Source organism: Schistocerca piceifrons, chromosome X (assembly GCF_021461385.2).
Source record: "Schistocerca piceifrons isolate TAMUIC-IGC-003096 chromosome X, iqSchPice1.1, whole genome shotgun sequence".
Lineage (NCBI taxonomy): Eukaryota > Metazoa > Arthropoda > Insecta > Orthoptera > Acrididae > Schistocerca > Schistocerca piceifrons.
This window is the reverse complement of record NC_060149.1, coordinates 804,905,871-804,929,619: the sequence shown is the minus strand read 5'-3', so window position 1 is coordinate 804,929,619 and position 23,749 is coordinate 804,905,871. Positions and strand designations below refer to the sequence as shown.

Here is a 23,749-nt window from a genome sequence, read left to right as displayed (position 1 = left end):
AATAAAATCTCAAAGCTGTATACATTGTCATACAAAATTTCTTTACATGTTTTTTAACATAGTCCAAACAGGCCATGAAAGCCCAGCGGTACCGACCGGCCGCCGTGTCATCCTCAACATGTAGGCCTCACTGGATGGAGGTACGGAGGGGCATGTAGTCAGCACTTCGCTCTCCTGGGCGTTGCCACTCGTCGTGACTGGTACCGCTATTTCTCAAAAAATTGTTCAAATGGTTCTAAGCACTATGGGACGTAATATCTGAGGTCATCAGTCCCCTAGACTTAGAACTACTTAAACTTAACTAACCAAAGAACGTCACAGACATCCATGCCCGTGGCAGGATTCCAACCTGCGACCGTAGCAACAGCGCGCTTCCGGACTGAAGCGCCTAGAACCGCTCTGCCGCAACAGCCGGCTCCGCTACTTTTCATTCAAGTAGCTTCTCAATTCGCCTCACAAGGGCTGAGTGCACCCCGCTTGCCAACAGCACTCGGCTGGCCCGGAAGGTGACCCATCGAAATGCTAGCCAAGTCCGATTTGATGGGAAACGGTGTCACCACTGTGCCAAGACCGTTGGCGCCTTACATGTTATTTGACAGAAAATAAATAAACTCACTGACGAAGACAACAACTGAAGGAAGCATGTTTGCTTTTAAAACAAGTAGAAGGTACCAGAATGAGATTTTCACTCTGCAGTGGAGTGTGCGCTGATATGAAACTTCCTGGCAGATTAAAACTGTGTGCCGGACCGAGACTCGAACTCGGGACCTTTGCCTTTCGCGGGCAAGTGCTCTACCAACTGAACTACCCAAACACGACTCACGCCCCGTCAGCTGTGAGGACGGGGCGTGAGTCGTGCTTGGGTAGCTCAGTTGGTAGAGCACTTGCCCGTGAAAGGCAAAGGTCCCGAGTTCGAGTCTCGGTCCGGCACACAGTTTCGATCTGCCAGGAAGTTTCAAGAAGAAATACTTATAAATATCGACCAATCCATATTTTCTAGACAGATTCATCTGGTCATCAATTTATTCAGAAATTTCGATGCATTAGAATCCCTTCTGCCAGTTACAGTTATTTCGAATTCTTGTCTCATTGGTTGTGAAGGAAACCTCAGGACTTAATTCTGAAAATAAGGAACTGTACTTGAAGCTGTACTTTAGTTTGAGTGTGTGAGTTGTTTCAGAAATCGGTACAAAAAATGGTTCAAATGGCTCTGAGCACTATGGCACTTAACTGCTGAGGTCATCAGTCCCCTAGAACTTAGAACTACTTAAACCTAACTAACCTAAGGACATCACACACATCCATGCCCGAGGCAGGATCCGAACCTGCGACCGTAGCGATTGTGCGGTTCCAGACTGTAGCGCCTAGAACCGCTCGGCCACTCCGGCCGGCAAATCGGTACAATGCACCAGTAAAAGTATGACTGAGTTCAAAGAAGATTTGCACGTTGCCTGAATTATATGCTTGGTTAACATAACAGAGTTCAATGAATGTACAGTAGATGTAAAGGGAGATGACGAAAATTCTCAGAGCTCAATGTTATACATGTTTCCTCCATGACTAGATATTGCTTCGGCTTCACAGGTGTTCCCTCGTTTATAGCGTCATTGTTCGGGCTCAAATTTCGCAGTGCTAGGAAAAGATAATCAAGGAGGCCATGGAAACAGGAATTTGCGTTAACAGTGCTGGTAGAGATATGGGATTACGCACTAAGAAATGAGCGAAGCGAGTGTGTGACAAAGGGAGATTGCAAGAAATATGTTCTCCATAGCTTACATCTGACGCTTGATCGTTGGAGCTATGCTCTCTAGAGCAGAAGGGACAACTTTCACATCTACCGAGTCCCGTTATCTCTGCTACAATCAGTAGCTTCCCTTGCGAAAAAATGCTAAATAATGTTGGTAATTTGACATTTTATCCGGATTTATGTGACAGATTCACCGGAGACCATTTATACAAGAAATATGGCCGTGAAACTGTGTGGCTTTGTCAAAAAGCTTGAGCGAATTCGGATATTACTTTTGAATGTGTGCTGTAACTGAAACTATATCTGCTCGGATGTTGTCTCAATCTCAGACCTTTGTTTGAATACTTATTAAAGATAAGAATACAAACGTAAGAAGTATTATACATATTTTTCATTGTAACGGTATTAATCCTTACTATATGAACGACAACGATGAGGAAAGTAAACGCACAAGGTAGGATAGGCCAAGAACTGTGGCATTCTCCTTGATCAATTACAGGAATCCACGGTAAACCTGTAACTCGACGGCCACGCTAGAATTTGAACACCACTCCTTTTGAATACGAGTCCAGTGTTTCAAACACAGTCACTTCCTCAGTAGGTCATCTTTCAGAACACACTTAGTATTACATATATAAAGCAGCGGTAACATACACTGATCAGCCAAAACATTATGCCGACTGCCCACCGCGGGCCGGCCGGAGTGGCCGGGCGGTTCTAGGCGCTACAGTCTGAAACCGCGCGACCGCTACGGTCGCAGGTTCGAATCCTGCCTCGGGCATGGATGTGTGTGATGTCCTTAGGTTAGTTTGTTTTAAGTAGTTCTAAGTTCTAGGGGACTGATGACCACAGCAGTTAAGTCCCATAGTGCTCAGAGCCATTTGAACCATTTTGTCCACCGCGACGTTAGATGCCGCCTGGTGGCGTTGCATGCATGTGACGCGGTAATAAAAGTATGTAAGGGGAACAGACACGGACAGGAGATCACCCTAGCGAAGATATGGGTTGCAAATGAATTCATTCAGATAAGCAACCTTGACAAAAAGTAGATTATTACTACGCAGAGCCTGTGAACGATTATCTCGAAAACGACGAAGCTGATCAAATATTCACGTGCTACTGTCGTGAGCATCTACGAAAAGAGGTAAAAGGAAGTGAAACTACCAGAAGGCGCAAAATGGTTGGATGTCCACGACTATTCACAAGCGTGGGGTTTGGATGCTTGTCTGCTCTGTAAAGGAGGATAGATGGTGATCTCTGGGATCTCTGCCGAAAGAACACAATGCTGGTGCACGCACAAATGTTTCGGAGCAGACCGTTCATCGTACTTTGTTGGACATCGAGCCCCTGCAGACCACCTCCACGTGTTCATACGTTGACCCAACGACACCGTCAATTACGATTGTAGTGGGCATGGGACCATCGGCATTCGTACGTCAATCAATGGAAACGTGATGACTCTTCGGATCAATCACATTTTTACTACACTAGGTCTATTGCCGTCTCCATAAACGCCGTCATCGACGTGAATGGCGGTTCGAAACTTTCAGTGCGCCACGGGGGCAGTGCTGGGAGAAGTTTTATGCCACGGAAGATGTTCTCCTGCGCTTGCATGGGACCTGTGGTAGTAATAGAAGACAGGCAGACAGCTGCGAACCACCTGCATCCCTTCATGCTTGATGTCTTCCCCGACGGCGATGTCATGTTCCAGCAGTATAACTGTCCGCGTCTCGGAGCCGGAACCCTGCCACAGTGGTCTGGGGGGCATTATAGTGAACTCAAGTTGATGTCTCGCTGACCAAATCCGCCTTATGTAAATCCTATGGACCCCATCTTGGTCGCTATCAGGTCACATCACCGCTTACCCAAATCAGCGGCCCATTATTTACGCGAATTACATGACCTGTGCGTAAACATCTAATACCACATACCTACACAAACCTACCAACAAAGTGTCGGATCCATGACACGCAGAATCAGTGATGTATTTCGTTCGAAAGACGGACAAACAAGCTATAAAGCAGGTGGTCATAATGTTTTGGCTCATTTAGTGTATGTCACTCCTACTGCGCTTTCCATTCCTAGGCATGCGGCAGCAATTCCCCTCTCCTTCTCCTGGCCGTTTAAAGTTTCTTAGCACGCTCTTCCATCATGTCATGATCAATGTCTTAAAAATTTAACAAAAAATGGTAAATTAACACTAAAATCTTCATATTATTACGAAAACGAAAGGAGTCGTACTATTTTCTGTATGCTCTCACCGAAGCATAACAGAGAGAGCCTTTGCAGAAAAAGCATGAATACACTAGTTTTCCACCTTTCACGGACTGGATTCTCCCTTTTGGACTTAGAGTGAAAGCTAATTCATATCAAAGAGACTGAATTCGAAATCCGCCTTTTCAACAGAAATTCAGCTGTTTGGTTCACTGGCGAAAAACGGGAGATGTGAGACTGCAGGTGCACATGAAATAACTGACTAAAAGTAGGTAACACAAAAGGGCATCGTTTGTTGTTGAAAGACGAGAATAGAAGAATTAAAGCCAGGATGCTGTGATTTACCAAATGTCAAAATCCCTGAGAAAGACTTAACAGTGCTCAAACGGATACAAATAGCTTTTTTGGGTCCTGCTAGATAAAGTGATGAAGACACATAAGGTAACGATTGATTTTTCAGTATGTATTTATACTATGCAAATACTGGGCGCCATTTAAATGGCTTCCCACTGATGGAGTCGGACTGAGTGAGGAAGCTGTATGTTCTTAGACTTTTCATTGAAATTAGACATCTATTTATGTTTCTTTACTCGGCTTGACAACAATGTTTTTACCATCCGTGAAAAAGGATTCTGCCTCTTGAGTCTGATTCCATAAAGTTTCGGCTATACGAGAAATCACACAGATTTGAAGGTTATAGATTCATCAGTATATGTCGGGATTACAATCACGAACGACTTAAACAGGAACCACCTCACAGTAAACTATGTGGGAAATGTGAGCCAAATACTGTGTTTTATTGGTAGAAAGCTTAGACGGTGGAACAAATCTACTGAAGAGATTGCCAACAATACACTTGTTCGTCCTCTTCTGCAGTATTGCTGTGCGGTATGGGATTGTTAGTAGATTGCCCGAGGTCATCTAAAAAGTTCAAGAAGGACAGCTCATTTTGTATTATCACGAAACAGTGGAGAGAGTATGATGGCTATGACAAGCGAATTGGGGCTGCAATCATTAAAACAAAGGCCCTTTTCGCTGCAGCGAGATCTTTTCGCAATATTTCATTCACCAATCTTCTCCTCCGAGAGCGGTTTTGCACACCCTCTGCCAAGCGCTTAAATCCGAATTGCAGAGTAATGATGTAGATATAGATGAAATACAGTTCTGTGTCCGTGACACAGAGCAAGAGCAGCACGGGGGTCGTGACAGAACACTGCGAAACGACGTCTGTTGTAATCTTTCCCCATTCAGATTATGTGGTGTCCTTCTGTGAGTCATATGAGTTGATGGTCTTCATATCAGGAACGGCTATTTTATAAACGAAGGAAATAATCTGATTTGGACAGCAGATGGTTATGATGTTCATCCATTTTCTTTGAAACTGTATTTTTGATACGTTACTGGCCATTAAAATTGCTACACCACGAAGATGACGTGCTACAGACGCGAAATTTAACCGACAAGAAGAAGATGTTGCGATATGCAAATGATTAGCTTTTCAGAGCATTCACACAAGGTTGGCGCCGGAGGCGACACGTACAACGTGCTGACACGAGGAAAGTTTCTAACCGATTTCTCATACATAAACAGCAGTTGACTGGCGTTGCCTGGTGAAACGTTGTTGTGATGCCTCGTGTAAGGAGGAGAAATGCGTACCCTCACGTTTCCGACTTTGATAAAGGTCGGATTGTAGCCTATCGCGATTGCGGTTTATCGTATAGCACATTGCTGCTCGCGTTGGTCGAGATCCAATGACTGTTAGCAGAATATGGAATCGGTGGGTTCAGGAGGGTAAAACGGAACGTCGTGCTGGATCTCAACGGCTTCGTATCACTAGCGGTCGAGATGACAGGCATCTTATCCGCATGGCTATAACGGATCGTGCAGCCACGTCTCGATCCCTGAGTCAACAGATGGAGACGTTTACAAGACAACAACCATCTGCACGAACAGTTCGACGACGTTTGCAGCAGCATGGACTGGCGTATCACCCGGCGTGATGGTATGGGGTGCCATTGGTTACACGTCTCGGTCACCTCTTGTTCGCATTGACGGTACTTTGACTAGTGGACGTTACATTTCAGATGTGTTACGACCCGTGGCTCTACCCTTCATTCGATCCCTGCGAAACCCTACATTTCAGCAGGACAGTGCACGACCGCATTTTGCAGGTCCTGTACGGGCCTTTCTGCATACAGAAAATGTTCGACTGCTGCCCTGGCCAGCACATTCTCCAGATCTCTCACCAATTGAAAACGTCTGGTCAATGGTGGCCGAGCAACTGGCTCGTCACAATACGCCAGTCACTACTCTTGATGAACTGTGGTATCGTGTTGAAGCTGCATGGGCAGCTGTTCCTGCGCACGCCATCCATGCCCTGTTTGACTCAATGCCCAGGCGTATCAAGGCCGTTATTACGGCCAGAGGTGGTTGTTCTGGGTACTGATTTCTCAGGATCTATGCACCCAAATTGCGTGAAAATGTAATCAGATGTCAGTTCTAGTATAATATATTTGTCCAATGAATACCCGTTTATCATATGCATTTCTTCTTGGTGTAGCAATTTTAATGGCCAGTAGTGTAGATGTACTACAAAGTGGTACCAAAAGTTGAGGACTATGTCCGGGTTTCAGTGTGGTAACAGCATGTGTGGTGTGTTTCAGATGATGGCACGGCTGCTGTGGTTGGCGCTGCTGCTCCACGGCGGTCTGGGCTCGCAGAACGCAGCGAAGCAAGGTACACTCTCTTCTGCAGCGATCCACTCGCAGCTCTTCACGAGACGCGGAGAGCGAGTAGTATTGGAACTAGTCTGCTGCAACGAATGCCTTGTATGATATACGAAGTACTCACGAGGAAGAAATTTGTAATTCTTTCCCTTCAGACGAAATGTAGTACTTCTGCAAGGGAAATACGCTTGAAGATTCATGTGTTCATGACTGCAATCGGTCTTCCGACCATACTGGTCGCTTAGTGTTATAGATTAATCGGCAAGGCTCATTTTTCTTTCCGAATTTTTGCGGGTGCATCCTATTGTTTAATTATTGAGAGTTCTGCAAATATTTATTTATTTTGTGCTCAGCACTTCACTCATGGTGGTAATCGGATATGTGGACACTCCCTTCCAGGTGAATACTTCCATACTGTGCTGCAGAGACGCCGGGTATCTCGTATGCAGCGACAGATTGTATCTGAAACAATAAATAAATAAACAAATTAGGTTTATAATTCACATAAGACTCCATACATATTGCTTCCAATATGTGTAGCGAGTAACATTTTTCACTACATGTTATGCTTGATGGAGTCTCCTAAAACTATATCTCTAGTTATTACTTCGATAACTGTCTTGTGGAAATGGGCCTATAATAACTGATCAGACGTGTAAAGCTAGTTGCACACTGACGAGACAAAAGTCATGGGATAACGATATGCACATATACAGACGGCGGTAGTATCGCGTACACAAGGTATAAAACGACAGTGCGTTGGTGGAGCAGTCATTTGTACTCAGATGATTCATATGAAAAGGTTTCCGACGTGACTATGGACACACAACTGGAACTGACAGACTATGAACGCATCTGGCTGCAACTAGATGAACAACTGCTTATCATTTATAATTTTCTTTTTCTTTTTATCAATTAGACTCTTCACTTTCGGTCTCTATCTCTAGCACTCATATAGTATCTCTCTCTCTCTCTCTCTCTCTCTCTCTCTCTCTCTCTCTCTCTCTCTCTCTATATATATATATATATATATATATATATATATATATATATATATCACACACGTGTGCACACACACACACACACACACACACACACACACACACACACACACATACCTTTGTAGTGATAAGCTAGTTAAAAAAATCATTGTCCTTAGGTCATAGATTTGTAATGTAACACACTTTATAATCCGTGTCAAATATCTGAATATTATTGAAGAATGATTACTGATAACGAAATAATTAATGTATGTATTATACCGCTAGCATGTTTTTCTTGATGATAAATGTATTCTAAAATGTTATTTTGTTTTCAGTGAAAAAACGAAAAAATGAATAATTCTCAGATGTAGAGACATTTGATACAGACTATAGTTTTCTATTCTGCTTGTTTCTTCATCTGCTTTCGTATGACTGTGCTGCTGTGAAGGAAAATGAGAATACTTAATAACAAAGAATTGATGCCCAAGATGCTGGAATCGTTTGATTCCGATACTAGATAAAAATCATCGTGTAAATGCTTTATTGTGGTGACAAGGTTTAAGACTAAGTTGTGAGCTGGGAGAAGGTGCCGTAAACATTCTAGGTGCACCAGTTACTTCTGCTGCTGCAGAGAGTTCGTTTAGCGCTTTTGGATGGATCCATAGTAAAAAAAAAAAAATATTAACAGACTCACATCAGAGAGAGCTGCAAAACTAACCAACTAGCCTATAACTGGAAGCTGATGAATCCAACAGGAACACGACCAAAGACGATTGGCCCCAAGGGAAAATCTGTACTGAATAGTCCAGGTAAAGACAAACTGGAAAGGAATCTAATAGTCAGCGAGGAATGAGATGAAGGACAATCTCAAGCAGAGCCGGAACCTCATGATTCTTCTTCAACTTATGAAAATCAAGAAAGTGATTGGCAACATCTTTTAAATTTTTGTATAGTATAAGTAAAAATACTACCTATAGGCTAGCCACTTAATATAACTTAATTTTAAAAAATGACTGTTAAACTTGAATGTAGTTTCCATTTTTTATTATATGCTAGCCTAAGAACTGACGTCATTAAAGACGTAAACAGTTACATTTACGCCGGCCGGGGTGGCCGAGCGGTTCTAGGCGCTACAGTCTGGAACCGCGTGACCGCTACGGTCGCAGATTCGAATCGTGCCTCGGGCATGGATGTGTGTGATGTCCTTAGGTTAGTTAGGTTTAAGTAGTTCTAAATTCTACGAGACTGATGACCTCAGAAGTTAAGTCCCATAGTGCTCAGAGCCATTTGAAGCCAGTTACATTTACAGTCCAATTTATTTCCCTTAATAACCCTCCCGTAATTCTCAAGCAGGTTTTTAAACTTGGCTACCCAACCACTAAAGAAGTAGTGTTGCAAAACACCTTTCCAATACAAAATATCAGTTTAATTTTTTTTATAAGCGCCACATATCAATTGATCTTTAAGAAGCATAAATTCCGGGGCATTTTCGAATTTTGAGCATTTTCGTAGGCGTTTATCCTGAGCATTTATCCCAACTTATAAATGCCCAGGCATTTTATACCGTTACCCGCCGGATATAGCCACCCTTACCAGAAGATGATACGGCAACCGATCGGCACTAATGGCTCATCATGAGTCGGGTACGTAAAGCTGGTAACTAGACTATGGTTAATACCACAGGGCAAACAATGATCTTGGTACTATTTTAAAGCAATTATAAGAGAAGTAGAAAAGAGATTCTAGTTTCAGATAGCGACAGAAGAATATACAGGGTGTTACAAAAAGGTACGGCCAAACTTTCAGGAAACATTCCTCACACACAAAGAAAGAAAATATGTTATGTGGACACGTGCCCGGAAACGCTTACTTTCCATGTTAGAGCTCATTTTATTACTTCTCTTCAAATCACATTAATCATATAATGGAAACACACAGCAACAGAACGTACCAGCGTGACTTCAAACACTTTGTTACAGGAAATGTTCAAAATGTCCTCCGTTAGCGAGGATACATGCATCCACCCTCCGTCACATGGAATCCCTGATGCGCTGATGCAGCCCTGGAGAATGGCGTATTGTATCACAGCCCTCCACAATACGAGCACGAAGAGTCTCTACATTCGGTACCGGGGATGCGTAGACAAGAGCTTTCAAATGCCCCCATAAATGAAAGCCAAGAGGGTTGAGGTCAGGAGAGCGTGGAGGCCATGAAGCTGGTCCGCCTCTACCAATCCCGTATGAAATCATGATAACGTGCTCCATTGAGCGTAGGTAGAAGAACAAACTAAAATGAGCTCTAACATGGAAATTAAGCGTTTCCGGACACATGTCCACATAACATATTTTCTTTATTTGTGTGTGAGGAATGTTTTCTGAAAGTTTGGCCGTACCTTTTTGTAACACCCTGTTGTCGAAAGTTATGACCAGTCCCGTATCAGGAGATCTGAACATCGGGATGCTGTGGAAATATACACACCTCAGTAAGTGATAAGAAAGGTGGCTGCTTTTATTTAAGATGTATAGCCTGCAAAAATTTTCTTTAGCTCTTTTAGAGGAGCTATGGGAGCGGAAACAGCAAACCTAGCAAAGCACATAGAGAAAAGCATTGCTGAGGGAGACACTTCTCTCACTCATTGCAGACACTAGAGCCAATGTTTCTACTACATACAGAGCGTCTTCCTTCTTTTCCGAAAAGGAGACCACTACTTCACCACCCACCCCTCCACAAACAGTCTGCGTACGAAACAGAGAAATGAAACAGAAGCAACTACAGTGCTGTTGCGCACATATTGGTTGAACGTTAGGATTGGTCGTGGGTGGATCTAGCACAGCAGTGGCCTAAAGACTTGTTATATCTATTGATTCTGAATTAGGGAAACCAACACTAGAAAACTTATTTACGAATACGCTATCTGATCAAAAGTATCCGCACACCTATTAGTGAACATTAGTATGGGTTGTGTCCACACTTCGCCTTTATGACGGCTCGGAGAGTGTCTGAATGTCTGTAGAGCCCATTACTCTACAAGAGCCGTAACCAGGAAAGTTTCTGGAGTTGGACACTGGACTGGAGTGAGGTCGACGTTCTGACTCATCCGAAAGGCGTTCCATTGGGTTCGGCCCATTTCAAAAATGTTATTATTCATAAATCATTGACTTACAGATGCTGTTTTATGACACTGTGACGTGTCATGTTGATATGAACGATCATCTCCGAATTATTTCACTACGGTACGCAGTACATAACGCCATAAAATGTGCTCATAATTTTGCGCATTAAGCGTTTTCCTATGCACAAAAGGGAACGCACACTAAGCACGAGGAACACACCCCGTCTCCCCCTCCCTCCCCCCCCCCCCATGCCCAAAAACCACGTCCTCCATACTTCACTGATGGCACTACTCATGATGGCTGGTAATATCCTCCAGGCATTCGACAAACGCAGGGGCTTCCATCGTATGGTCACAGACTGTCACACCAAACACTTGGTTCCAGTCAGTCACTGTCTAGTTGAGTCGCTCTTTACGCCACCTCAAGCGTCACTTACAAAGGAAACTTCCCATCGCATCCCCCCCAGACTTTGTCGTAAAATGGCCCAGTGGATAGACCGTCAAAAACCGAGCATATATCAAGCGTTGAAACAGGAAGAAGGTGTACTGAATTGTGAAAAAAGGAGCAAATTAGAAACAAAATCAAATGGTTCAAATGGCTCTGAGCACTATGAGACTTAACTGCTGAGGTCATCAGTCCCCTAGAACTTAGAACTACTTAAACCTTACTAACCTAAAGACATCACACTCATCCATGCTCGAGGCAGGATTCGAACCTGCGACCGTAGCGATCGCGCGGTTCCAGACTGTAGCGCCTAGAACCGCTCGGCCACTCCGGCCGGCAAAATTAGAAACAGTGAACGGTCCAAGCTCAAGACGTTGAACGTCGACCGACTTTGGAGAACCACGCCATCGTGCTTATATGGGCACGGTGTTGGGCTGCGAAACCGGAGATGCGTGCTCCAACCTTCCTCAACACCAACTTTTTTCCACGAAATTATGAGGTTTCCGTCCGCTCATTGGCTTGTCTCTTCTCCCTCTGTAGTCTTGGTAATTGTCATACTATTGATTATAGAATATGAGTCATGTGGTAAGAATATTTTACCGTCGCAAGTAAATGTGATGAATAGTGAGACCAGGTGAGATGCCGCATTGACCTCTCACAGAAGTGAAAACAACGAATAAACGAGTGTGAACTATGTTACAACAAGGGAATTCAAGATTGAAAACTTACAAAACGGAACGTATGACATAACGTGTAGTACTTGTGTAGAACAAATGGGAGGCACGTACATCTGGAGGTCCCTTCATTACGCTTAGCTGTTGCAAACGGGCGTGATATATCAACACAGACACAAATTTGAATGTAATATATAAGAAACTATCAGTCTCGATTGCGGTAATGCCTTCTTCAGAAGATATACCTGAATCTATAATTTGTCTACGAGCGCATTTTATTTCTAGACCATGCCCTCTTAGATAAATGATAGATTCAGTTATATCTTCTGAAGAAGGCTCAATTATTTGGGCTGAAACCTAGGTGAAGGTTGGTTTCATTACAGCAATAGAGGCTGATAGTTTCTTATATATTAGATTATTACCATTGCTGCCTGTGCTGCAATGTTGAAAGTACAAAAATTTGAATGTAGCGAACAGACACGTCAATGACCGGACGGATAATTCATAATCTGGTGAAGAAGAAAATGGGTACAAGGAAGATTTGAGCACAGATCTCCCCCTTTGCTGTGCAACACCTTGACCACATAACGACGACGCCGTGGCTGCTGAAGTGTGCTCGATGTTGCAAATCCTGAGCTCGGACCGTTCATTGTTTCAATTCTCCCTCTTTTTTGACATTTCAGTATATCTTCTTCTGATTCCATGCTCGATCTGTGATCGGTTTTTGATGGGCAATCCACCACCTTACCATTAAATCTGAGGGGGTGGGATGGAGAGTTTGCGTTGTTAGTACTGGCTTCCGAAGTTTGTGAATTGTGAGGTGTTGCTCGACCATTGAACCCTGTACTTCTTGACTCCCTACGCACAGTTATTTGCCAGATGGACTGCTGGCAGCACATTGGATTTCGCGAGTGATTCCTTCCTATGGTGTCATGTGATTTATTTACAACCACCCTCTCCAAAGTTCGACGGTCCCTATCCGTCAGTAAATGAGCTCTGTAATGTAAAGGTTTAGCTGTGGGTGTTCCTTCGCGTTTTCACTTCACAGTCACTTCACCAACAGTCGCACTGGGCAGTTTTAGAGGGGTTGAAATATCCATAATGGATTTGTTTCTTTAACGAGAAGCTAACGTTCGAACTCAATGAGCTTTCCTCAGCGACCCATTCTTTTGTTACCGCTTGTCTACTGACAACACAATACTCCCCGCCTCCTTTTATTCTCGCGTTTCTGTCTCTGTTGACACCTAGTGGTCAATTTCGCGTCACATAGGGATGTCCAGATAATTTTGAGCAGATAAGAGTAGTCTGTTATCAGTAACGCAACAAAACAACCCACTTATGACTTTCTGTGTCTACATATGTTAGAGGGATCTGAATGTGGAGCTATGTACACTATGTGATCAAAAGTATCCGGAAACCCCAAAAAACATACGTTTTTCATATTATTTGCATTGTTATGCCACCTACTGCCAGGTATTCCATATCAGCGACGTGAGTAGTCATTAGACATCGTGAGAGAGAGCAGAATCGCTCTGCGGAACTCACGGACTTCGAACGTGGTTAGGTGATTGGGTGTCACTAGTATCATACGTTTGTACACGAGATTTCCACACTCCTAAACATCCCTAGGTCCACTGTTTCCGATGTGATAGTGAAGTGGAAACGTGAAGGGACACGTACAGCACAACAGCGTACATGCCGACCTCGTCTGTTGATTGACAGAGACCGCCGACAGTTGAAGATGGTCGTAATGTGTAATAGGCAGACATCTATCCAGGCCATCACACAAGAATTCGAAACTGCATCAGACCCCACTGCAGGTACTATGACAGTTACTCGGGAGGTGAGGCTTGGATTTCATTGTCGAGCGGCTGCTCATAAGCCACACATCACGCCGGTAAATGCCAAACGACGCCTCGCTTGGTGTAAGGAGCGTAAACATTGGACGATTGAACAGTGGAAAAACGTTGTGTGGAGGCGGTGGCGTTATGGTGTGGTCGTGTTTTTCATGGACGGGGCTTGCACCCCGTGTTGTTTTGCGTGGCACTATCACAGCACAGGCCTTCATTGATGTTTTAAGCATCTGCTTGCTTCCCACTGTTGAAGAGCAATTCGGGGATGGCGATTGCATCTTTCAACACTATCGAGCACCTGTTCATAATGCACGGCCTGTGGCGGAGTGGTAACACAACAACACATCCCTGTAATGGACTGGCCTGCACAGAGTCCTGACCTGAATCCTACAGAACACCTTTGCGATGTTTTGGAACACCGACTTCGTGTCAGCTCTCACCGACCGACATCGATACCTCTCGTCAGTGCAGCACTCCGTGAAGAATGGGCTGCCAATCCCCATGAAACCCTCCAGCACTTTCTCTGCCTCGTAATGACTGGGTGTTGTGTGATGTCCTTGGGTTAGTTAAGTTTAACTAGTTCTGAGTTCTAGGGGACTGATGACCATAGATGTTAAGTCCCATAGTGCTCAGAGCCATTTGAACCTTCCAGCACCTAATTGAACGTAGGCCTGCGAGAATGGAAGCTGTCATCAAGGCTAAGGGTGGGCCATCACCACACTGAATTCCAGCATTACCGATGGAGGGCGCCACGAACTTGTAAGTTATTTTCAGCTTGGTGTTCGGATACTTTTGATCACATAGTGTAGCATTTTTGTCCTGGGAGGAAATTTGGCATCGAGAATTAATGAATTATTTATGACTTCTCATTTCCCCTGCGCATTAAGGGAAGTGAAGCTGATATTCTCGGGCACTTCCGCGGCAGTGGTGTGTGTTATAACCGAGCGCGATTCCGCTATACCAGGAAAAAGATCTGGGTGGTGACAGCGGAGTACCACCAGCGCTTTCAATTACCTCTACATGCGAGAGCTAATATTGTAGAGCGCTTCAAATGCACTCTACTTTGATCTCCTAGCTCTTACGCGCCTTTATCGACGACAGGGCCATTTGCTTCCATTAAACGGATTACTATCCAGGGACGCCTCCATGTTGACGAAATTTGATTGCGCTTCCGCCGGAATTAATATGGAGGAAAGAGCTCCTCGGTGTTGTAACTTGATTGCACCTCTTTTATAGCTAATAAAGTTTCCTGAGAGATGCGAGTGGGACAACCAGATTTCTGCACTGTTTGATATGGCCAATTGAGCTTCCGAATTCGTCCCGCCTGATTCAGAGAAAGAATAAATCTTCATTTTTGCGAGTGAAACTATAAAGGAACGGCAGTATGTATGACGTAATTTCATTTTTTCTTTGCCGGAAAAGGTAAAATATCCCCCGAGAAGAGAATAGACCTGGCTTCAGTCTTATCTAAGTTTTAAATTGTCGCTTGCAAATTTGTATTTAGATAATACAGCGACAGAGAGAGAGAGAGAGAGAGACAGTGGTACGATGATCTGTTCTTCCTGTTTAAATTCTACCTTTCTGTGAGTGTGTTATAATAATGAAAAGCAATTTTTGGTTGCAAGAACCTACGTGCTTTTATTAATATGCACGAAAGCTAGATGAGAGGTTATTTTTCTAACGTTCACCTAAGATATAACAGAGGGCGCGCATGTGTGTTATGATCAGAAAAAGCTGACTGCAAAATGAAAACTCCCACGGCAGAAATTGTTAAAAATATTCCTATTTTCCAGGATATTAAATGGTTCAAATGGCTCTGAGCACTATGCGACTTAACTTCTGAGGTCATCAGTCGCCTAGAACTTAGAACTAATTAAACCTAAGTAACCTAAGGACATCACACACATCCATGCCCGAGGCAGGACTCGAACCTGCGACCGTAGCGGGCGCTCGGCTCCAGACTGTAGCGCCTAGAACCGCACGGCCACTCCGGCCGGCTTTCCAGGATATTACGCTGCGATCGAACTTTCTCCAATAAAATCAGTCGGATGACGACATAACAGTTCGGAAAATTTATATAGAGTTGATTATTACTTCTTACTTACAACACTGTATCTTTCCGTACACATCCGAATTTATCTGATTTTCTTCTCTCGATTTTCACGTGAATTTTGTGATGAAGCAAGTTATAAGTTTCTTGAAAGTATTGGAATTTGAGGTCTTGAAATTTTGTCGCACAAGCTCTCCGTGATGGAAAACGCCTCTCTTGCACTCTCCCGGTGTATTTTTTCTCTGTATTTCCAATTGATGATGACAAACAAATATCTGTAGATCATGGACTCCTGTCAGCATTGATCAGTTTCAGATCCAAATACAAGTGTAAATGATTCAACCCTGAAGATGATCATTGCTGCCCGAAATCAATTATCTACGGATATTTCATTTCAAACTTTGGCCAGAATCAAAGAGAAAAACTAATACACTTGCTGGAGGGCTATAATCTTCATGGCAACAACGCCGTAACCGTCCCATTGGATGAACTGTAACGTAACCACAGCGAAGGACACGTGATTCAGTTTTTAACATTTACAGAATTTAAAATATTCTTTAATCCGCAAAAATATTTTCTTTATTTTCTGGTCATTTTCGATTGTATCGTCATCATCAAATATGTCTGTCTTACTAAACTGGGGATACAGTATATAACAACTTGTAGCCAAGATAAGCACTGTCAGCAGATGTACAATATAACAAAACTGCACGGTTAACAAATGAAGATTTTCGTTAACTTAGGGTCACCGTCATCATACTGTGCTTGCAGCTGCGGCGAAAGCAACTCATCTTGTAGGTAGTAACACAGTATGTTGACGGTAAACGTACACTACAGGTAATTAATGTTTGTTTACCGTACACTTCTGTTACGCTGTACATCTTTTGAAAATGCCTATCTTGGCTACAAATTTTTATGATTTATGTGCTAGGGTAGTAAGACAGACGTATCTCATGATGAGACCATAGATCGAAACCGGTTATAAAATTAAGAAAAAAATTGCATTCAGAGACTGTTTTAAATTCTACAAACCTCCCACTGAAGTTTGTTGATGTGTTTCTGTGGCGCTCTTACTCTTACATGTGACGAATACCAGAGTTGTTCCCTGAACTTTCTCTGTCTTCCTTTAATCGAAATGTGTAAGGGTGCCAGATCCTCAAACACTCAGCAACTCGTAGACCAACGGTTTCTTAAGCAGCTTCTTCGGGGATGAATGACACTTCTTTGGGATTCTTTCCAGAGGTCTCTATCCCGCAGCTTCCTTCTCCAGTGCTACGTTTATGTCATCGTTCCACCTTAAATTACTCCGATCAGATACTCAAGATTTCAGAATGTATCCTTCATTTTACGGCAGATATTGAGCTGGTTTGGAATTTCCTAACAGATTAAAACTGTTTGCCAGACCGAAACTCGAACCAGGCACTTGCCTTTTGTGGGCACACACACACACACACACACACACACACACACACACACACACACACACCAACTGAGCTATTCAGGTACAATACACGACACACTTTCACAGCTTCTATTCTGCCAATAGTTACACTACTTTCCAGACTTTACAGAAGCTCTCATGCATACCTTGTTGCACAGCACTCCTGGATGACAGAACACTGCAGAAAGATGGCTTAGCCACAGCCTGCCGGTTGTTTCCAGAAATAATCTCTCACTCGGCAGCGGAATGTGCGTTGCTTTGAAATTTCTTGACAGATGAACGGTGAAAGACAAGGTTCCAGATTCAAGTCCCAGTCCGATACATAATTTTTATCTATCAGGAAGTTTCAAAAGAGCATACACTCCGCTGCCGAGTGAAAGACTCTTTGTTAAAAGAACTCAAGCTTTCGCTAAGCCATCTCTCCGCAACATCTTTTCTTGCAGGAGTGGTAGTCCAGCAAGATATGCTTCTGTGAAGTAGGAAAGAGGGATTCGCAGAAATAAAGCTGTGATGGCGGGCCGTGAGCTGTATGTGGATAGCTCACTCGGTAAGATTGTTGCACGTGAAACGGTAACTCCAGATTTCGAATTCCGGTCAGACAAACGGATTTAATAAATCAGGATACTTCAAACACTCTAGATGCTACACAATATTTGCACGAAGCTTAACATCTGCAAGCCTAACTGCATTTAAAAAAAGACGACGATGTCTAATAACCAAGAATGGCATATTGGGTTGTGTTTCCTAGATAATTTCAGTAAAATCACATACCTATTCTAATATTCAGTATGCATTTACTTATGAGGGAAACTCTCCATCGCACGCCCCTCAGATTTAGAGGTAAGATGGCCCAGTGCACACCCTATCAAAAACTGAACACAGATCAAGCATCAAAAAAGGAGGAAGGTGTACTAAACGGTGAAAAAGAAAGCAAAATAGGAACAGTTAACGGTCCAAGTAAAAGAAGTGCAATAACAAGGAGCATTAATTAGCAACGGTTTCGTTGGTAAGTGTTGGGCTGCCAAGCGCGCTAGCCGTGTTCGAAACTCGCTCGTGCCGCTTATTTATTTATTTCTTTTGTCACAACATTATGAACTGTCCGTCCGGTCACTGAAATGTTTGTTATCTTTCTGTAGTTTTGGCTGTTGTCATACTATACTTTGGTTATAGAATAAGAGTCATGTGGTAAAAATACGTTACCGTAGCAAGTAAATGAGATGAATAGCGAGAGCAAGCGAGATACCACATAGACGTCTCATAGAAATGAAAACAACAAATAAATGGGTGTGAACTATGTTAGAACAAAAGAATACAAGAGTCAACACTTCCAAAACGGAATGCAACTTCAAAAACGTTAAAAACATATGTTTCGACAGAGCACAGAGAAGCTGTGTGAGTGTGAAACTGTTGCGTTCATTCGTTGCAGCTTATGTGACAAACTATTATGTTTTCATCATTTCCTTGGGAGTGATCACATTCACATTCATACAAACACCTGTATCGGACAGGACGCATATCTCACTCACTTACCAGTCGTACAAATTAGGTGCGTCGATAAGAGATTCCTATCATATGACACACGCACTATCACGAATGCCGTATATGACACATCAGACGTGTTTTCCGCCGGAGTGGCCGAGCGGTTCTAGGCGCTACAATCTGGAACCACGCGACCGCTACGGTCGCAGGGTCGAATCCTGCCTCGGGCAAGGGTGTGTGTGATGTCCTTAGGTTAGTTAGGTTTAAGTAGTTCTAAGTTCTAGGGGACTGATGACCTCAGAAGTTAAGTCCCATAGTGCTCAGAGCCATTTGAACCATTTTTGAAGACGTGTTTTCCGGTGCAGGATTCTGTTAACCGCTCGGCCACTCCGGCGGAAAACACGTCTGATGTGTCATATACGGCATTCGTGATAGTGCGTGTGTCATATGATAGGAATCTCTTATCGACGCACCTAATTGTCATCTAACGTTTGCGGTTCTCATTCGAAAGCCACCACCTTTCGACTGCTAATACAGCAGTTGTGCAGAATCAACTGTCCTTATATGTCGCTACCTTACACCTCTCTGTTGCAAACATACGTTACACCAACGATCACAAATTTGAATAAAGCGAACAGCGGGAAAAGAATTGGCATGATACAGGATTGAACACGGCTCACGCACCTGGCAAGCCAATACCGTAACCACTTCACAACGATGCCATTTCTCTCCCCTCTTGCTCTATACTGCACTTCTTGCTCTTGGATCGTTCACTGTTTCTATTTTGCTTTTTTTTCACAGTTCAGTACACCTTCTTCCTGTTTTCATGCTTTATCTGTGTTCAGTTTTTGACGGGCTGCCCACTGGGCTCTCTTACCATTAAATCTGAGGGGGCTGCGATGAAGAGTTTCTCATCCTACCTCACTACGGTATGGAAATATAGCGAAGGGTTAGAGACACCGATGAAACTCAGTGTCAGTGTGGTCTATCTGAGAAGCTTATAGTGGTGTTTCAGGTTAGGTTGTGCTGAGAAATAATTTTTAAGGAAAAAAATTGATACGATATTCTGTTTCAGAGTTTATTGGCATTAGCCAGACACAATCAGTGTCAGTTGTTTTCACAGCGTAGAGAAGAGCACATAGTACTACTCAGACTGTGGCTCGGATTCGATTCTTACTACCGCACCATGTACAATATTTGTATCGCTCTCTTGTTCAGTTTTAGGAAGCCAAATAAAGAACACGTTTGGTGACACCATTCAAAAATGGCTCTGAGCACTATGGGACTTAACATCTGAGGTCATCAGTCCCCTAGAACTTAGAACTACTCAAACCTAACTAACCTAAGGGCATCACACACATCCATGCCCGAGGCAGGATTCGAACCTGCGACCGTAGCGGTCGCACGGTTCCAGACTGAAGCGCGTAGAACCGCTCGGTCACATCGGCCGGCAGAGCTGCCGTAATTATAACAGTGTAGTTTTGTACATGTACTAGTTGGTTGTATGGAATTAGAGGAGAAATACTGGTTGCAGAAAAGAGCCATCGGGTTTGCACGTGCCCACGATCACACCGTGAATGAGTATGATCCAACTGTTGATGTATCAACGCGGACAGTCCAAGGTGTCTACAAGGAATGGTTTACCACTCGCAGTCGTGTGCCACTGCGAAGAACAGTTGTTGTAGGAAGATCCCAAACAACAGTGACTGATTACGAATGCCACTCCTTGTCAGTGACAATCAGTTTAAAACTCGAAAGAAACTGCTATTTTCAGTGAATACACGTCAATCTCAACTAGTTTCCGAACGAACATTGCTAAGAGAACTGCATGTAGTAGACTTTGGTGTCGGGTGTGTTGCAAAAACTAGTTTCCGAACGAACATTGCTAAGAGAACTGCATGTAGTAGACTTTGGTGTCGGGTGTGTTGCAAAACGCCTATACACGCAGTGGTACATAGAATGGAATTCTTGTTGGTCAAACACATGCACTGAAAGTGGTTGACAGTAAGCCTCTTTTCAAGCGAAGCAAGGCATCTAGTGCGCCGACAGATCAAAGAGGCGTTTAAACTGCCGTGTGTAGAGGGTTTGTTTCATGTCAGGGGTGGCTTTATATGTTGGGAACAGTTTTCGTATCATGAACTGGGCACACTTATTCATGTTATAGTGAACGTGAACCAGGTTGTTCATTTCAACATTCTTGATTATACGTGTCGGCCTTCCTTTTACATCTTCATGATGAGTATGCTGAAGAATCTCTCGTCCTTCAGGACGTCAACAACCATAATCTCGTGGATGTAAGCATACGTCCCTGGTTTGACGAACACTCAGGGGCCTTATCTGGCACGCTAAACCTACTGAGCTCAGTCCCATACAATTTGTCTTACATTGCTTGGTACAGTGGGTGAAACGTAGCTGTCAAAATCCATGAGGTATGGTAGCTCCACAGGTATTAGCGTCATGTCATGCGGGCCTGATTTACATCGACATAAACACGCAGCAAGCTACAATACGGTGCGCGTCGAAGGGTACTTAGTAACACTGTTAGTTATACCCTTTCCTGCTCCACACGCAAATGGATAGAGGAAAAACCAGCTGTCTACGTTCTTCCGTATGAGCCCGGTTTCTCGCATCTTGTCTTCGCGGTCCTTATATAAGATGCATGTTCGTGGCAGTAAAGTCATTCTGCATTTTTCGCAAATATCGGTTTTCTAAACTTTGTCAATAGTGTTTCGTGGAAAGAACGTTTTCTTTCCTCGAGGGATTCCTGACTAAGTCCATGGAACATTTCCGTAACAGTCGTATGTTGGTACACGCCTCGGAAGGGCTTCAAAGTCTTAAGCCGACGTGGTGAGAATCCCAACCACTGGACCAGTACTCAAGAATAGGTCGCACAAACCTTCTGAAAGTAGTCTCCTTTATAGATGTCCTACACTTTCCCAGGATTCTCCTATTATACCGAAGAGGACCATTCGCCTTCCCTGTAAACGGCCTTACGTGCTCGTTTTATTTTGCAGTTTGCTACGTTAAGCCGATATGTTTAATCGACGTGATTGTGTCAAGCAGCACATCACTGATATCGTGTTCGAAAACGACAGGATCGTTTTTCTTATTCATTTTCATTAACATATATTTTTTTCACATTTACAGCAATCTGCCATTCATCACACCAAACAAAAGTTGTATCCGAGTCATCAGGTATCATCCTACAGTCATTCGAAGGAGACACTTCCCCACATTACAACGCCATCAGACTGCTACTCCCGCTGTCTGTCAGATTGTTTATGTATTAGAGAACAATACTGGGTTCTACTACCCTTTCCTGGAGGCACTCCTAGCAATACCTCTGACTCACGAAAGCACTCAGGTTCAGGACAACTTGCTCACCTCCATTACCTGAAAAGCTATACAATTGGTTCTTGTGGAATACATAGTGATTCATACGAGTACCCAAAAAATCAACTATATTATGTTTTAAAATAAATAACTGGTAGTCAAATGAAAACAAGACAGATGGAAATTAAGTAAGTAAACTGTTTACTGTTTCAAAAGTAATCATCGTAACTGTTAATAAATTTATTCCACTTAGGGACAAGATGGTCAGTGCCTTAACGGAAAAATGTTTACGGTTGCCTACGGAACCACGATTGTATACCGACCTCTTCGTCGGAAGCAAACTCACAGCCACGAATGTCTTTCTTCAGGGCTCCAAACACATGGAAATCGAATGGGGAGAGGTCGGGACTGTATAGAGGATGTGTAACGGCCTCCCAGCGAAATTGCTGCAGCGTAGTCGAAACAACCTGCCAACAAAACTCCCACTCACATGTTGCCCAATTTGTTTCAATTACGCTGCATTACTTTCGCTGGGAATCCCTTACACATCCTCCATACAGTCACGATCTCTCCCCATATGATTTCCATATTTTTGGAGCCCCGAAGAAAGACCTTCGTGGTCATCAATTTGCTTCGGAATAAGAGGTGCACGCCTGAGTACCATCATAGTTCTGTAGTCTCCCCGTCCCCACCCTCTTGTTGCCCAAAGTTGGCTTGTTAATGTTTGGAGTAAATCAGTAACTTGGGCGGCCGATCACATTTCTAAAGCACTTGCCACGCTAAGATAGTGACACACTGCAGCGAGTGACAGGCACAGTCGAATTTAAATAACCAGTTCTGTTAATAACAAAAATACTTATCTTTCTTGTTGCTTTTCTTTGTTGTATATTGATGGCCCGTTGTGCATTTTATTTCTGTGTTTTATCTTTGTATAATCGTCTAGAGTGTGTCCGGGTTCGTGTTTCGATAATAATATGAATTCTGGTGGACTTCCTGCAGAATTACATATATATATTTTCAATCGCCGGCCGGAGTGGAACCGCGCGACCGCTACGGTCGCAGGTTCGAATCCTACCTCGGCCATGGATGTGTGTGATGTCCTTAGGTTAGTTAGGTTTAAGTAGTTCTAAGTTCTAGGGGACTGATGACCTCAGAAGTTAAGTTCCATAGTGCTGAGAGCCATTTGAGCCATTTTCAGTCATTTCACTTCAGAATGCATGTCAATAAAACACACATATCTCGTTCTCCATCCTCGCACTTCAAACTCGTACAACGAACTGCCCAAGAGAACAAAGATTTACCTCTAACGACAAAGAAATTACTAATTACTATCATATATCGATCTATTTATGCAGAACAATCATTGGCACGTATATTTCATAAATAAAATACAATTAATTGTCTATGTTTTTTGACAAGTCCATAATCATCCTGGTAATTACATTAAGTATTTATAAACGTTGACATTTAAACATTTTCGCATAGTTATGTAGAAGTGGATTTTTGGATTTTATATCTTCGGTGCGGTATCGTTCACTTCATATGATCTAAGATCGGTTGAACATTTATCTCACCATTATCAGTTTTATTACAGTAGTCAACCGCAAACACTTTTTCATGAAGGCTCTGACAGTCCTGTCTTATAGTTGGATAAATATATTAACAGCTACAGCGATTATTTTTGGAATAATA

General features: G+C 43.2%; 1 protein-coding gene and 1 non-coding gene across 2 annotated transcripts in view; both read left to right on the top strand.

Annotated features, from left to right (window-relative positions):
- Nucleotides 1-856: 856 nt before the first annotated feature.
- On the top strand, nucleotides 857-931 carry Trnas-uga. Its single transcript has one exon. It is a non-coding gene; the product is annotated as a tRNA-Ser (tRNA).
- A 5,696-nt stretch (nucleotides 932-6,627) lies between these two features.
- Nucleotides 6,628-23,749, top strand: part of LOC124722714 (serine proteinase stubble) — a 53,866-nt gene continuing 36,744 nt past the window's right edge. Inside the window, exon 1 of the mRNA XM_047247856.1 lies at nucleotides 6,628-6,697. Within this exon, the coding sequence (XP_047103812.1) occupies nucleotides 6,628-6,697 (70 nt within the window). The remainder of the gene's footprint in view (nucleotides 6,698-23,749) is intronic.